Raw genomic sequence first — 16314 nt, 5'->3', positions numbered from 1 at the left:
GAACAAAGATTGTCTCACAAGTAACACATGAACTTGAAATTTGTGGACTTCCCTCCCCCCAATGGAACATACACACATGCATACATGTACCATAAATTACCATATATATGGTACAATTTAAGTCCTGTTTGACCAAGACTGGGATACGGCAATTGGAATGGGGTTAAGGGGGAAGAGTTCCAGGACCGAAGGATGCCTGATGAAGCTGGCCTATTTGAAGCACTTCTCTCCCATTGCTTCTTTCCCACTGGGAAAACCTAATGACCCACTCCAACATTCAGCATGATCTGTGACCATGTCCAAGTTGACCAAGGTCCAAATGTGCCTTGGGCCTAAGGACGATAGTCAAAAATTGTAGAGGAAAGAGATCAAATATGCCCAAAATGAAATGTAGTAATTATCCATGCTATACCAGGAAAAGTCAGGAAAGACTATGCATAAATTTGCAAGTGCTCGAGAAGGAAGTGAAGTACTAATTTGGATCACGCAGAATTGGTTGCCATGGTAAGGCCTCATCTGAGACACTGTGTTCAATGTTACTGAAGGATGAAACTCTAATGGTTTGTTGGCTTGGCTGATTTAGACCTAAGCCCAGCACTGGCCCAGGCTGTCTGGCAAGAAAGGTGATTGCTAGTAAGACGACACGCAAAGAGAAGTAGAGACTGAGAGAATGGCAGAAACTTAGACTCGCTAAGCACTCATGTTGCTGAGTGGGGCTACAGGATAACACGGTCCCTTAGAACTGCTTAAAACTTGAATGGCAGCATTTCCTGGATTTCCATGAGATTCCTCTTTCTTACTACCATGTGTCTCCTTATTAAAAACAAAACAAAACACTACTCAAGATAGTATATGGCCACAATCTGTTCGTTGGAGCCAGAAAAGCCCAACCAAAACAGGAAGGGAGCCAATGCAGAAGGAGAAATGAAAAGTAGAGAATGAGAGGAGGTAAGTGTGGGACTCTTAGCTATATGTTTCCATAGAGTACTCCTATTTCTGAAAGCCTTCCAATTTGATGCTGAAACACAGTGTTCCTATAGTTCCTTTCTTTCCTAGAATAATTCATAACCTTATGGAACCAAAGGGAAATTAGAGCTCATTTAGCACGTTAAAGAGCGATGAGAAAATGGAGGACTATAAAGAGAAGAGATTTCCTTTTTATTCCATTTCCTTCAGCGATTCTCTTTTTCCCATCATTTAACCACGGATGTTCTTGAATAATCTGCCCCCTTTCTCTCTCTAGACTCATAATTTCAGCCTCCAGTTATACATAGATGTGCTCTTAAATTTTTGTCCTTAAGTGCTGAATTCTTCCCCCCTCTGTAGTATTAGAATTCTAATTATCTACAGAATCCATACTTGTAAGGTTTCACCAATAGCTGAAACTCAACTTGGTTAAAATTGAAATCATTCTCCTTTATCCCCTACCAGCTTCTTCATCACTATTATTAGAATTATCATTTTTTAAAGGTTCCTTATCTTAAATTTTGTTTTTAACTTCAAAATATTTCAATCACACAAAAAGCATAAAGAATAAAATAACAAATACTGATGTCTATATTATCTAGACTTAATATTTTGCCATACTTGCTTCCAAGTTAAAAAGATTTTCACAGATACAATTGCAAGTCCCTTATCCAACTTTGCTCCCTTCTAAGAGGTATAGCCACTCCTCCAAACTTAGTCCTCGCAAACGCAGACCCTGAGACAAAGGCTGACGAGCATGCAGGATCGATTTGGGAGGTGCAGGGACACTGGCAAGGGAGTGGGGAGGTGGTTCAGGAAACGGAAAGTGCCAACAGAGCCCATTTTTAAGCCAGCTACCACCATGGGCACCTGCAGCTTATTCCTGCAGGGAAGCTCTAGGAAATGGTGTCAAACGCATCTCGAAATTAACCTGGCCAGTGAGTGATGGAGTGGGAGTATTTATATCCTCACACTCATTAGTCATTTGGGTGGCTGGGGGTGGGTGGGCATTTCCAGCCCTCTATGTGTGAGGGCAAAGTGGGTCCTGGCAGCCTGAGGGTAGACTTTTGACAGAGATGTTGGCTCTTGGAAGTTAGGCTGGTGTGCGCAAAGATGGTAGAGTACTGATAGCATCTGTGACAGTGTGTATCCATCCTATTGACATTGATTTACCTTTACTACAATTGTTAAACATCATTAATTTTTGTGATATTAAATGATACAATGATGATGATGATGATAAAGGGGAACACTGACTATAAATCTATACCAGTCAACATGAAAAAGGAAGGTAGTTTGGGAAAATAGGTTCAGTTCAAAGAGTTGTTTATTTATTGAATTTATGTCATGTGCCTGATTGACCTCCCCTTAATAGAAAGAAAGGAAAAGAAATAAAAAACATACCACCATTTATTTTTGCTTGGTTTCACATTTCATTAGACTTTGACAAAATTTGATTTTCTCCCTTATCTTCCTTCATCTCCTACTTTAAGAATGCAGGGTTATTAGGCTTAAACTGTGATTGATATATAAGATTACAAGTCTTTGCTAAGAAGACTATATATAATCAAGAATGTCTTAGAATATCATTTTCTTCTTAGCTGCAATCCATTCGCCTCTCTACTGAAAGGGAGATAGGTGTATGTGTGTGTGCGTGTGTGTGGGAGGGGAGTGTGTAATGGAGATGAATCTCAACCCCACGATCAGGGCAATCGGCCTGGGGTGATGTTCTAAATCATTTAGCAAAGCCAGGATAGTCTGCCTTCTTTGTACCTCACAACCAGCACGACCCCTGATTTAACAAAATAAAACTATAAAACAGTATGTTTCCTACTCTCTCTTGCAGCGACTAAAAGGAGTTAAAATAATCTTTAAATAATACTCTTTACAGATCCCACTAGTGGACAAACACAGAGCTTTCTCTTCAAGAACTAGCAGACAGAGAAAAACCACCCGACCCATGAAAAGATCCAGTGGTCCAGTAGGATTTTTCTGAAGAATCAGAACAGTCACTCATAAAGCAGACCCCATACAGCAGGAGAAATTTCTTTTTAAATCTCATATTGAGATTTGAAGAGACACCCACTAAATTTCATATTTCAAATAAGGAATGATTACAGAATTTGAAAACCCCATGGAGACAGTGAACAACTGTGTGGGTTTAGATCAGAGGTGAAATACATTGGTGAAAAGAACTTCCGGAAACAGCATCAATTCTACATTCAAAAGAGAGGTAATGTTTTCATAAAGTAATTTTCTACTGTTTCTCTACCTGATTCCATTTCTATATAAAAACAAGCCTTATGAAAATAAATAAGAAAATATATTACGTGCTACAACATTTAAGCAGCGAATAGGAGTAGGAACAGAGAAGGGTCACGTAGAATGCAAAGTCTTTGCACTTTTTAAAAAAGTGCCTTCATTAAGCTATTGAAAGCTTTGGATCCTCCTTATAGAAAACCGTACAGTTGTATGAAACGTAAGATTGGCATAAAATTTCAGAAATTCATGGGCTCCCTGAGCCCCCAAAAGTTCTAGTGATCAATCTATTGACCCGCTAGTGGTCCATGAACACCAGGTTAAGAATCCTTCACTCAGAGAGAAGCAGAGAGCACTTACATTGTACAGGGGGATCGTCTTCATCACCTTGTACTGCTTAGTGGGGTCCATTTTATACAGGTGACGATCAGTGACAAAAATTGCTCGGTCTTCCACCTTACTAAATCGATTCACCTGTAAGAAAATAAAGCAATAAACTACAATATCTCATCAAGAATGAAATCAAATTATCTGTCAGGAAAACACCTAGGGGCAGAGGTGGCTGGTTGTGGAGATAAATTCTTTAATAGATGTGTACCATGTATGGCCACTCTACTGGATGCAACAGAGATCTAAAAGGAGTAGATGTTTCCAGATTCATGGCATTTTACAATGTAAATTTCAGAACTTTACAATTTAAAAGGGAAAACAAGAAAAACACAGAAGAATTAAAGGACTAAAAACATGTAACCCAAACACTATAAAGGGAATAAAAACATAAACCCACTGCATAGGAGAAAATTGTTGCAAATCATATATCTGAAAAGGGACTTATATCTAGAATATATAAAAAAATAAATGACATATGTAGTATCTAGAATATATAACTCAGTAATAAAAAGACAAAAAAATTTAAAAATCGGTAAAGACTGTGAATAGACATTTCTCCAGAGAAGATATACAAATGGCTAATAAGCACATGAAAGAATCCTTGACAATCATTAGCCACCAGGGAAATGTAAATCAGAACCAGAATGACACACCACTTCACACCCACAAGGGTGACAATAATAAAAAAGAGATAATAACAAATGTTGGCCAGGATGTGGAGAAACTGGAACCCTCATCACTACTGGTGGGAATATAAAATGATGCCGTCACTTTGGAAAACAGTTCGGCAGTTCCTCAAACGGTTAAACACAGAACTACCGGATGACTCAGAAACTCCACTTGCAGGTATATATCCAAGGGGATTGAAAATACATCCACACAAAAACTTGTGCCTAAATGTTCACAGCAGCATCAATCATAACAGCTAAAAAGTAGAAACAACCCAAATGTCCATCACGTGGTGAATGGACAAATACAATGTAATATATCCATAAAATAGAATATAATCTGGTAATAAAAAGAATGAAATATTGATACATGCTATAACATGGATGAACTCTAAGTAAAAGAAGCCAGTCACAAAGGACCACACGTTATATGATTCCCTTTACATGAAATGTCCAGAATAAGCAAATCTATAGAAACAGAAAGTAGATGAGTGCTTGTGTAAGGCTGGGGGAGATGGGAGGTTTAGGGAGATGACAGCTAACGGGTATGGGGTTTCTTTTTGGGTTAATGAAAATGTTCAAAAATAGAATGTGGTGATGGATGCAGAATTCTGTGACTGTACTAAAAGCCACTGCGTTGTATACTTCAAAATGGTGAATTGTATGATAAGTGAATTATATCTCAATAAAGCTTATGTAACCCCTATTTGAAACAACTCATTCTGCCCCTTTCCTAATGCCTTGGGTAGCTGTATTTCAGATTAAACTCCCTAAAGCATAACGACAGTAGGTTTTTAAGTCTGTGTGTTCATAAATGGGTAGTGTCTTCCTGTTGCCCATAGCAGAAATAATTATTTCATAATTACTACTGTCTATAAAAAGAATGGGCCATATGAGCAGGCAGTAAGTGCTTTGAATAGGAAGTGTAGGGATCTCCAAGGTCCCTTGCCACTAAGACTCTATGACTCCTTCTTCCTATCTGCCATTATTCTACTTATTTAACTTCATTTCTTCAAGGGCTCTGATCCTGTCCAATAGGTTTCCTCATGTTATACTCTCTTAAATGTTTATGTTTTTTATTCCCTTTTTCTCTTATGTATGTATATTTCAAGATATTGTTCAAGTTCTCATTCTGTTATAAAACCTCTTAAAATGCTATAGTAAAAAATGATCACTCTTTTTTCTGAACTTCTATTGCATAGCTGTAGATTCAATATATAGGATATTTGTAGAATTAAGAATAAAACAAAAAAAATCAACATTGAAAGCAGAAAGCACAAAGTTTTTCTTTTAAAGCAGAATAGGAGGGGCTATTGGCTTAAGCGATTTTGCTAATATAAAACTCTGGATACATCATTATTGTTTGTTGGGAAAGAAAGGTAGGGAACAAGGCTGATGCTTATAAATACTAAGACAATTAATTTACACCTATCCTTAGTCTGCATCTTATTCTGAAGTTGAGTTACTCCTTACATCTCTCTACCAAAAGGGCAGAAGTTTTCATTTAATGATGGGAAAGTTTTAATAATTTTAAAGACAGTTGACTTGTAAATTTTAGACCATGGATGCTTGTTATGAAAAAATATACTTGCTAAAACAGTTGTGTAGAACACTGCTTTTAACTTACAGTTGAAGCTATGTTTGGCAAAAAAGGTTGATTTTACTTATTAATCTTGTGATAATTAATCTACTGACTATATGCTCACTGATCTAGCTCTAATTAACTCAGCCAATATAAAAGGTTATACAGATCGTCCTAAAATTGGAAGTATATAAAAAAAGCTGCTCTCATTGTAAAAGAGCTACACATAAGTTAACAAATAGTTATAAATGAGACTAACAAACTCACATCAAAATAAAGTAAAAATCTCACAACATGATTTCTTTTCTTTTTTCTTTTTTTTAAATAAAGGTCAAGAAACAGCAAAATTCACCTATGGTGAAAGAAATCAGAACGGTGGTTGCCTTTGGTGGTGGTGGGCTAGGCTGGGAAGGGGGATGAGAGCTTTCTAGGGTGACGGAAGTGTTCAAATCTTGATAGAGCTGTGATTTACGAGGGTGTATGCGCTAGTCAAAACTCACTGAACTGTACACTTCAGATCTGTGCATTTACCTGCATACGAATTACACCTCAATACAAATGCATTAAGAAAACAAAAACAATGCAGAATTTCAACATCCAGGGCAGATTTCTGTTGATTGCCTTATTATTTCATGAACAGTAATTCTGTCTTCCGGCTAGACTGGAAGCTACTGGAGGGCAGTGACCATAGGGTGCCTTTTTTCTTGGACCTCAACCCCGAGTACAGAAGTGGGCAACCTGCAGCATTTACTACCTCCTTGCTGATCAGTTGGTTTTGAAAGCACTTGTAATTCCACAGGATAATTTCAAGAAGTCTCCTTCCCCACAGGAGCTGATCAGTTGACGACAGGTACTGTCAGATGAGAGCAGATGAAAGATGGCTGCAGCACACTCGGCAGGTTGTGCAACGTAAGAAAAAAATTTCCCAAGCGGCAAACGAGAGCACAGTTGCTCAACGGCTTAAGTCCCCACTGCCCAGTCTGGCTCTGGAAAACCTTCATTTCTGCACTAAAGAAAGGAACTGTAGACTTCTTGCTTTTTTATTTCTGAAGCTGGAAGCCCCTTCGTTAGTAAGCTATCTCTCTAATAAAAATCTCCCTAACATAGCACGCACTGTTTAAGCACATGGATTGCTGACTTGGAATTATTTATTCTCTGGTTGGAACTGCTGAGATTTATTCATACATATTCCTTTATCTCATCAAGTGTCTTTTCTATGGGTTAGTTTTCCCTTCCGAGTCTAAGTTTCTGGAGGGCAAGACCTTCATAGCCAGCCATCACTGCAAGACTCACACAGAAGGCTGACAGGCCAGACAAGCTGTCCCAAGTGGATTCAGGAGACACTCATCCGTGTCTGTATTTGCAACACTGTTTTACTTGGGAGTAGCTACTCTTATAAAATCTTTTGACTCACAATTTCACTGAGAAAAGTGTCTTTTTATAATCAGAAATCTAAAAATGAGATTGAATTTATTTTTTTCTACATTTTTAAACCCAGAACATGACTCCTATTAAGTAAAAAAAAATACATATACTGGTAAGCATTTACTCAAATTAAGTAATTTGATAAATTTTTTTCCAGAATTTATAATGTGTATTTTCCAGCACTTTTTAAGCTGCTGCTGATGTACAAAGGAATGACACGAAGCCCTTGGTTATAAGAAGAATCTGAGACTAGTAGATGGGGTTGAGACAGATAAACACTAGTAAGTGAAAATAATTTCATATAAGGATAAATATAAAGAAAATAAAACTAGATGATGGGAGTGGGAGCAAATGCACACGTGTGCTTGCTTCTGTAGAGGGCTACTTTCTTAGAGTCAGAGATCCCCACATTTGCAGGTAAATCTTTTCCTAACAGACAAAATTAACCACAGGACATTTTACAAATAAGTAGTTAATTACTTGCTGATTAGGATGTTTCAGTTTTAGATTTGGGTAATATTTAAATCAAGGTACCGAGCACTACAAATTTCTGAATAACTACAGTGTCATGGTACTCAGTGACTAGAGGAAAAAGGAAAGCAAAACAAAACAAAACATAAAATGCTAGAAACCCTCCTCTCAGCAGAAAAGAAGGCATATCTGTGATATGTTTATATCCCTCATCCCTGCTCCCAAGATCTTATTTTGAAGATGCAAAGAAGTTAGAGATTAGTTTGAAAACACTGTTACCTTTGGTAGGATGTACAGCTAACTAAATTAGGAGGGGTAGACTAGAACAAACTAAAATCCAACTTTTAGTTTGAATTTTATTCTGTCTTCTCCCTTTTGCCTCAGTTTTAGAAATCTGTGCATTCTCTAACCGTTTCCTTTAGAATCAAAGCACATTTTTCAGTCGTCAACTTGACGAAAATGGTATCTGTAATTAAGAGTAAAACAGAGTCTATGGGGTGAAATAATTACTCTTGGTACTAATTATTTACTTCATACAGCGAGGGTTTCTGCCACAAAAGAAAAGGAGCTCTTGTCAGAAGACCTGAAACCAAGTGACTGCAGAGCTTCTACGTCAGCGATTTTCTAAGCTGCCTCGCACAACACTAGCTTTCCGTGACGTTTTGTGAAAGAAAGCGTTCCAAGTCAAGTTGGTTTGAGGAACACAGCAAACCATAGCTTCCCCTAGGATATTCATAACCCACGACTGTATTAAAGGCTCTGAGAATTCTGCACTTAAAAAGTATGTTTAACTGTTTAACCCAGCATTTCCCAAATACAGTTAGTTATGGAACCCTTTTTAAAAACAAATTAATATTCAACCGAACATTGGTTTGTGTAACCCCATGCTGGAGAACAATAATCATTTGTCTCCATCTTAGAATATGGAGAGTAGAGAATATCTGAAACGGAATGTGAATAGCAAGTAAAAGTGGTGCTCCTCATCTTTTGAGAAATCATATTGAGAAATATATGAGAGTGTTGCAAAACAATATGAGAAAAAAGGTCACATAATTTTACAAGGTCACACAAGAGTCAAAAACAATAGGTCACGGTAGTAAAGTGGAGAGTATTGTCTTTTTTATGATAATGTCCACGAGTTAATCAGGAAACCAACAAACGAAAACTTCCAAGTAGCAATTTTATCAAAGTGCTGTTTAGAAATATTACATTCTTCTTTATGTATCTATGTAATTTCTAAAGAGAACGGTTCATAAACCTTTACCTTGTGCTTTATTTATTCTTTTGTGAGGAAGATTGGCCCTGAGCCAACATCTGTTACAAATCTTCCTCTCCTGGCTTGGGGAAGACTGTTGCTGAGCTAACATCTGCGCCAATCTTCCTCTATTTTATGTGAGATGCCACCACAGCATGGCTTGACGAGTGGTGCTAGGTCCACACACAGGATCTGAACCTGCGAACGCCAGGCTGGCAAGGCAGAGTGCATGAACTTAACCACTACACCACTGGGCTGGCCCCTTTATCTTGTGTTTTAGCAGCTCAAATCATCCTTAAAACACGAATCAAGTGAGTGGGAAGGACGTCATGTAACAAAGTAAAAGCTTTAAGCTGCATAACTTAGCTAAATCAAAATCGCAAAGAAAAAATTTTTATACACATAGGTAAATCTGTAAATTCAAACAAATAAAATAATTATGGCATAGGAACACTATTTTTCTTCCTCAAATTCATGAAGTGATAGAAAAAATGGATCACAGACTCAGTATAAGATCTCATCTTATTTCATTTATTACCCAAGCCAGAATCCTCAGCCAAAGAAAAAGCTCTCTCATTTCGCTTTTGCTGGAACACTTGGTGATGTTTCTAAGTTCAGTTAGCACCACAGGGGGGTTCCCTGGATGAAGTTTCCCTGGAGAGTTAGACCAGGAGAAAACACATTACGGGTGAGAGTAGCTATTTGCAGAAGTCTCCCACCTTAGAGGACATTTTATAACTGTAATTAATGGAAAGTGGCTGTTTCAAAAAGAATCAAAGCATAAAGAGAGCTTTACTGAAACCATACCAAGTTTCCCTCAGTACGTCCTTGGGACTGAAAAGTTTCTAAAGACCCTGTCTAAGCTATAGTGTAAAGAAGGATTATTTGCATTGAACTTAGAAATACAGGAGCATGAGTAAGAATTTTTCTGTTTTTAGCCAGTGGGATGCAGGGAGAGACATTCTGTCAGACATCAAATTGTCATCACTGTAAAGAGAGAATCAGAGACACCAGGCTCTTCCATAGTAGACCACATAATGCTGAAAACCATCCAACGTTCTTTGATCCATTGTTCTGATTACTAATTTGACTTCCTAGATCTCTTGATACTGGAAAGGAAGCGTCCTAGATTGTAGATGTGGTAGATTCCTTTGTTATATTCACAAACTGGCATTGTGGCTTATACTGTTTTCTGCGGGTGGATGAATCTGGTTAGCAAAAGTCATTTCTTGACTGTCTGGCCAATTCTAGGCACACTCAAAATAGAGCTTCTGGATCTAGGAGTTCAGAATAAGACTCTGCACTTAGGTAAGCACCCCAAGATACTGACAGCAAGTTTCCTTGGTGACGTTTATTTCATTCTAAGTTTAAAGCAAGCTGCTCTCTATTTTGTTAAAAAGTCTATAACATATTGAGTTGATCTTTTTTTCCTTAGAATGTTTGAATACTAATATCCATTAAATAATAATTCCCCATTGCCTCCTCCCCCAAGCCCCTGGTAACCACTATTCTACTTTCTGCCTCTATTAATTTGACTATTCTAGATACTCCATGTAAGTGGAATCAGACAATTATTCGTCCTTTTGTGTCCTACTCACGTAGACAATATCTTCAAGGTTTACCCATGTTGTAGCATGTATTTCACTCCTTTTTACAGTTGAATAGTATTCTATTGTATGGATACACATATTCTTTAATCACTTATCTGTCAATGGACATTTGGGTTGTTTCCACCTTTAAGCATTGTGAAGAATGCTGCTATGAACACTGTACAGTGTTCAGTCAATTACCTTTTAAAGAGATTTAAATAATAACAAAAATAGTTTTTATTTACCCACAGAGCTACTGTCTCCCTTGCTCTCCATTCTTTGGTGTATGCCCATGGTGCCATCTGGTATCATTTTCCTTCTGCCTGAAGGACTTCCTTTAACATTTCTTGTAGTGCATATCTACAGATAAGCCTGAACAAGTTTTTATTTTACTTTAGTTTTTTGAAACATATATTTGCTGGGTATGGAATTCTAGATTGATAGTTTTTTTCTTTCAGTAAAAGAAGTTGTAAAGTCATTGCTCCACTGTCTTCTCACTTGTATGGTTTCTGATAAGAAATATGATGTATCCTCTTCTTTTTCCTCTGTGTCTTTTTTCTCTTTATCGTTGGTTTCAAGCAATTTGATCAAGTTGTGCCTTGGTATAGTTTTCTTCAGCTTTCTTGTGTTTGACGTTTGTTGAATTTCTTGGGTCCATGAGTTTATAATTTTCATCAAATTTGGAAAAATTTCAAACATTATTTTTTCAAATATTTAAAATTTTTCCCCTTCTCTCTCTCCTACAGGGACTCCACACGCACTTATGCTAGGCCACCTAAAGTTGGCTCACAGTATCCTAATATTTTGTCCCTTTTTTTCATCTTTCTTTCCCCTTTCTCTGTGTGTTTCATTCTGAGTAGTTTTATTGCTAAACCTTCAAGTGTAGTGATCTTTCTTCTGCAATGTCTAAACTGCTATTAATTCCATCAAGTGAAAAATCTCAGACACAGTACTTTTCATCTCTATCCATAACACATCCACAATAACTGTTTTAATGACCTTGTCTGTTAATTCCATAATCTACATCAGTTCTGGGTCAGTCTGAATGACTGATTTTTCTTCTCATTATAGGCTGTAGTTTTCTGCTGTTTTGCATGCCTGGTATTTTTGATTGGATGTTATGCATTCTGAATTTTATCTTCTGGGTCTGGATACTTTGTACTTCTATAAATATTTTTGAGCTCTGTTTTGGGATGCTGTTAGGTTACTTGGAAACAGTCTGACTCTTTTGGGTCGTGTTTTAAAGATTTGTTGGGTGGGATTAGGGTAGTGTTTAATCAAGGGCTAATGATTCCCCTCCACTGGGGCCAAGATTCTTGGCAGTAGACTTACTCAATGCACCATGAATTGTGAGGTTTTCCAAGCAGGCTGGTGGGGACAGGCACTATTTGCAACCCTGAGTGAGTACTGGGCATTGTTAACTGCTAATCCTTCAGGTGCTTCTCCCCCCTGCCTTGGGCAGCTTCCTCACACGCGTGTGCTGAGCAGTACTCAGCTGAATACCTGAAATGAACCTGCTGAAGATCTCCAGAGTTCTCCCTGTGCAGTGTCCTCTTCTCTGGTACGCTGCTCTGCAAACTCTAGCTGCCGTGGTGGCGCCCAGCTCTTCGGCTCTGTCTTTTCAATTAGGGAGTCTACTGAACTCTGCCTTGGCTCCCCCTGCTCATGCCACAGACTAGAAAGTGTCTCAAGGAGGTGAACTGGCTAAATGTGGGGCTCACTTCATTTGTTTCTTATTTCTCAGGAATCAGTCTCTTTCCTTGCTTGATGTGCACTGTCTTGGAAACCACTTTTTCATACATTGTGCCCTTTTTTATTTTTTACACTTATTCTTCTTTCATTCATTTTAGTAGCTACATTGAATTCTATTGTGCAAATACACAATTATTTATTAACCTAATCACATACTGATGCATATTTATATATTCTTTTCAGTTTTTTGGCTGCTACAATCTAAAAAACTTCACATATATCTGTCTTTGGTTATCTGTGTGAATGTATTGCAGATAAATCCTGAGTTGTGGAATTCCTAGATAAAGTCGTCTGAGCATTTTAAATTTTGATAAATACTGCCAAATTGTTCACTCGAAAGGATGTATCTTATACTCCTGCCAATAATGATTCCCTAAACCCTTGCAAACACTGGCTGTTATCAACATTTTAAAGTTTGCCAAACTTATAGTTGAAAAATAATATTTTATTATTTTGATTTGAATAATACTGCAATTATGTACTTTTTGAAGATTTGAAACAAAATACTGCTAAAATCATCTAAACCTGGACCTTTGTTATGAGGTAATTCTTTGACAATTTTCTTAATTTACCTTTGAATATTGGCATATTTACGTTAATATCTCTTGCGGAATCGAGTTACGCAACATTTTTCTTAAATTCACCCATTTCATTAATATTTTAAAATTTATTTGCATAATTTTACAAAATGCTCTTTTATAATTATTTCAATTTCTTCTCTTTTTTCTTTCTTTCTTTTTTTTTTTGAGGAAGATTAGCTCTGAGCTAACATCTGTTGCCAATCCTCCTCTTTTTGCTGAGGAAGATTGGCCCTGAGCTAACATCTGTGCCCATCTTCCTCTACTTTATATGTGGGATGCCTGCCACAGCATGGCTTGCCAAGTGGTGTGTAGGTCTGCACCTAGGATCTGTACCAGTGAACCCTGGGCTGCTGAAGCGGAACGTGCTAACTTAACTGCTGCACCTCCAGGCTGGCCCCTCTCTGTTTTTAAGGTTTTTAAAAACCAACTATGTCCCTTGCCTTCCACTTTCTAACTTCTACCTGCTCAATGGTGATCATCTCCAGGTATACGACAGTCCACACGTACGCTGCTTCCAATAAGCAAATACAAACATAGCACATAACTCTCCCTCCCCCAACTTCCAAATCTCACTATGTCCTTCTCCCTTTTCCAAAATATGTTCTTCATTCCCCTTCTCCTGTTTTTTTCTTTTAAATAGTAGTAAAACATGTATAAAAAGTACTAAACGGCCACTAAATACAAGGCAGACCAGTAGGTGCTATGAAAGACACATGTGCAGTAAATGCAAATTCCTGCTCTCAGGGAGGTCCCCCCTCTCCTGTTTTAAAAAGAAATGGTTACCAAAAATATTCACTTCCCTCAGGCAGGCTTTAGAGCCTACCTCTCAAATTGCAGGCACCTCAGCCATTCCATCAGTGCCTCACCATAGACAGGTACAGCTCACTGATGATGTAGCTAGTTATGTACCTATGGTCACGTTTCATTGTGCTCATATCTAAGTAAGTTTCATCCGAGTCAGTCTCTTCTTTCCAAGGAGGTCTGCTTCAACCTTGCCTTACCTTACGGACATGACAGGAGAAGAGGACATTCATGTATTTGTCCTTCCGTTTCAGTTCGTTAGCAACGGGGACAAAAGTGCCTGAGGTCTGAGGTGTATCTGGCTTCTGAAAGAAAAAGGAACCATGGTAAACTGACTACGCTTAGCATTTCAGCTGAAAACGCAATCTTTTCGTACAGCGCTTTATAACAATACTCATTTGTATTTTTTATCTCCCCAACCCAGATGGCAAGCTACTAAAGGGTTGCTAAAACACCAAAGTCCTATAAAATTTTTAAAATCAGGAATGGGAGAGAAGATGAAATGTAGTTTTGGGATTAATTAATATAAAAGTGGCAATTAAAAATAGCTGCTGAATTATGTGAGGGAAGGTTTAAATGCTCAAAAACCAAGGGATGGAGTGTACTTAACACATATGGATATAAGATAGAGGATCCTTTATAAAGTGAGGAAACATCAAATATTGCACACTTAGAGGCAATAAAATTGTTTAGTTTAGTATCTCTCATAGAAATTTAGTTTCTGTAGGTGTCTTATTATTTCTATAAATTCTTAGAGAAAATTTCCTCTTTTTCTTTGTTAAGGGAGCAGGAGTAGATTCGGCCTTGTTCTCCTGGGCTTACCGAAGCAAGATAGTTGCCCTCCCAGGCCCTCTGGAGGCCAAGGTCAGCCCTTTGACCTTTCAGCATTTCCATGGCCGCAACCTTTGCCCTGACCTGGGGCAGGTCTGAAGCAGGTATGCTCTTGATGAGCTGGGATGCTCTCCATCTATAAGTAAATAAACAAAACGTGTTAGACTTCAGAAACACAACCCCATTCATTCTCAAAAATAGTTAAAGCTGCCAAAAACATAGAATTAAATCGCACTACTTGCATGTTACCCTAAAAAAAAAAAGTAAAATGCCTCCAAAATATACACAGGACTTGTTAAAATACAAGCTTTATGTGGACAGAGATTCTTGTAAAACTTGCTTTGTCGTTTGTGCGTTTTGAAAGCAACTAGAACTCAGTGATATGTGGACTCTCATAATATTTATAGTTAGAAACCTTGGATTCACCCAACAAATGTTCTCTAGGCACCTACTAAACCTCAGATGCTGTTCTAGGCAGTGGAGGCACAGCAGTCTACAAACAGACGAAGGTTCTTTCTGCTAGGTGCTTATGCCCTAGAGAGCAGAGACAGACAATAAACAAGTCAACAAGTGTGTACAATGTGGTAAGTGCTGTGGAGAAAATAAGGCAAGGAAAGGAGGACAGGAGCGCAGCAGAGGGAAGGAAGAGGGAGCGGGTGTTATTTACACAGCGTAGTCTGGGAGGCACCACCCATAAGGATACAGGAAGTGAGGGAGCCAGCTGTATGAGCAAGAGTGTTCCAGGAAGAGAAGACAGGGTGCGCAAAGGCTCTATAGTGGGATCTCGTTTGAAGTGTTAGAGGTCCAGCAAGCAGTCCTGTGAAGCTGGAGCAGAAGGAGCATGGGGGGAGAGGAACGGGAGGGGAGGGCAGAAGGAGAGTCAGGCCAGAATCCATGCAGCCATGGGAGGCCACTGTCAGGACTCTGGCCTTTACTCTGAATGAGATGAGAAGCCACTGGAAGGTTCTGAACACATAAGAGACATGGCTCAACTCCTGCTCTACAGGACCATTCTGACTGCTGGGTGCAGAAAGGCAGGGCTGGAAACAGGATGACCACTGAGGAGGCTATTTCCGTACTGCACGTGGAGAGGAGGGTGGCTTGGATCAGGTAGGTTGTGGCGGAGGCAGAGACAGGAGTCAGTTCTGGACATGGCCTGAAGGAAGCACCGACAGATCTGCTGATGGATTAGACGTGGGGGCAGGAGAACAAGAGGGAATTTAAAGACGACACTAAGGTTTCAGTCTAAGAAACTGAAAGCATTAACTAAAAATAATCTATTCCTGATTGAGAAAAACAAGCACAACGTCCTTTATTTTCTTAGTGGTATCCTTGGTCCTACATGACACTTACGCCTTCTTTTCTGCCACAGGAGCCTGAAGCAGCGAGGCTGGAAGCAAACCAGGAACTTCATGATATCAGATGAAATAATTGAGGCCAGTGGTTCTCAAACTAAACTTCCACAGAAGACTAGAATGAGGTGCAATGAAAACTGAAAAGTGGTACTCTTTTCCCAATTTACATACCTAAAATGTTAGAGAGATTGTTTACATCTAAGATTTTCCTGAGATGTATTCTTGTTTCAAGATGGTGACTTGAGCTTAACTGTTTGTTTCTCTCTCTTAAATTTCTACTGACATAAATAAATAAAAAATAAGAAAAATCTATAGCAATACCAGAAAATGAGAATGATACAAAAAAACTGGAAGATGTGAAGAGTTTCTGGAAGACACGAAGCAGATGG

The 16314-nt window shown here is 38.4% G+C and overlaps 1 protein-coding gene across 2 annotated transcripts in view; it reads right to left on the bottom strand.

Moving 5' to 3' along the window:
- The window catches only part of MYO1D (myosin ID), a 319245-nt gene that overhangs the window by 113683 nt on the left and 189248 nt on the right, over window positions 1-16314 (bottom strand). For both annotated transcript variants that reach the window (XM_023653032.2, XM_023653034.2), the window contains exons 18-20: window positions 14562-14706; window positions 13940-14044; window positions 3586-3699 (exon numbers count right to left, since the gene is read on the bottom strand). In XM_023653032.2, coding sequence (XP_023508800.1) covers window positions 3586-3699; window positions 13940-14044; window positions 14562-14706 — 364 coding nt within the window. The remainder of the gene's footprint in view (window positions 1-3585; window positions 3700-13939; window positions 14045-14561; window positions 14707-16314) is intronic.

Source organism: Equus caballus, chromosome 11, assembly GCF_041296265.1.
Source record: "Equus caballus isolate H_3958 breed thoroughbred chromosome 11, TB-T2T, whole genome shotgun sequence".
In the NCBI taxonomy this organism is placed as follows: Eukaryota; Metazoa; Chordata; class Mammalia; order Perissodactyla; family Equidae; genus Equus; species Equus caballus.
The sequence above is the reverse complement of the archived record's forward strand: the minus strand, read 5'-3'. Positions and strand labels throughout refer to the sequence as shown.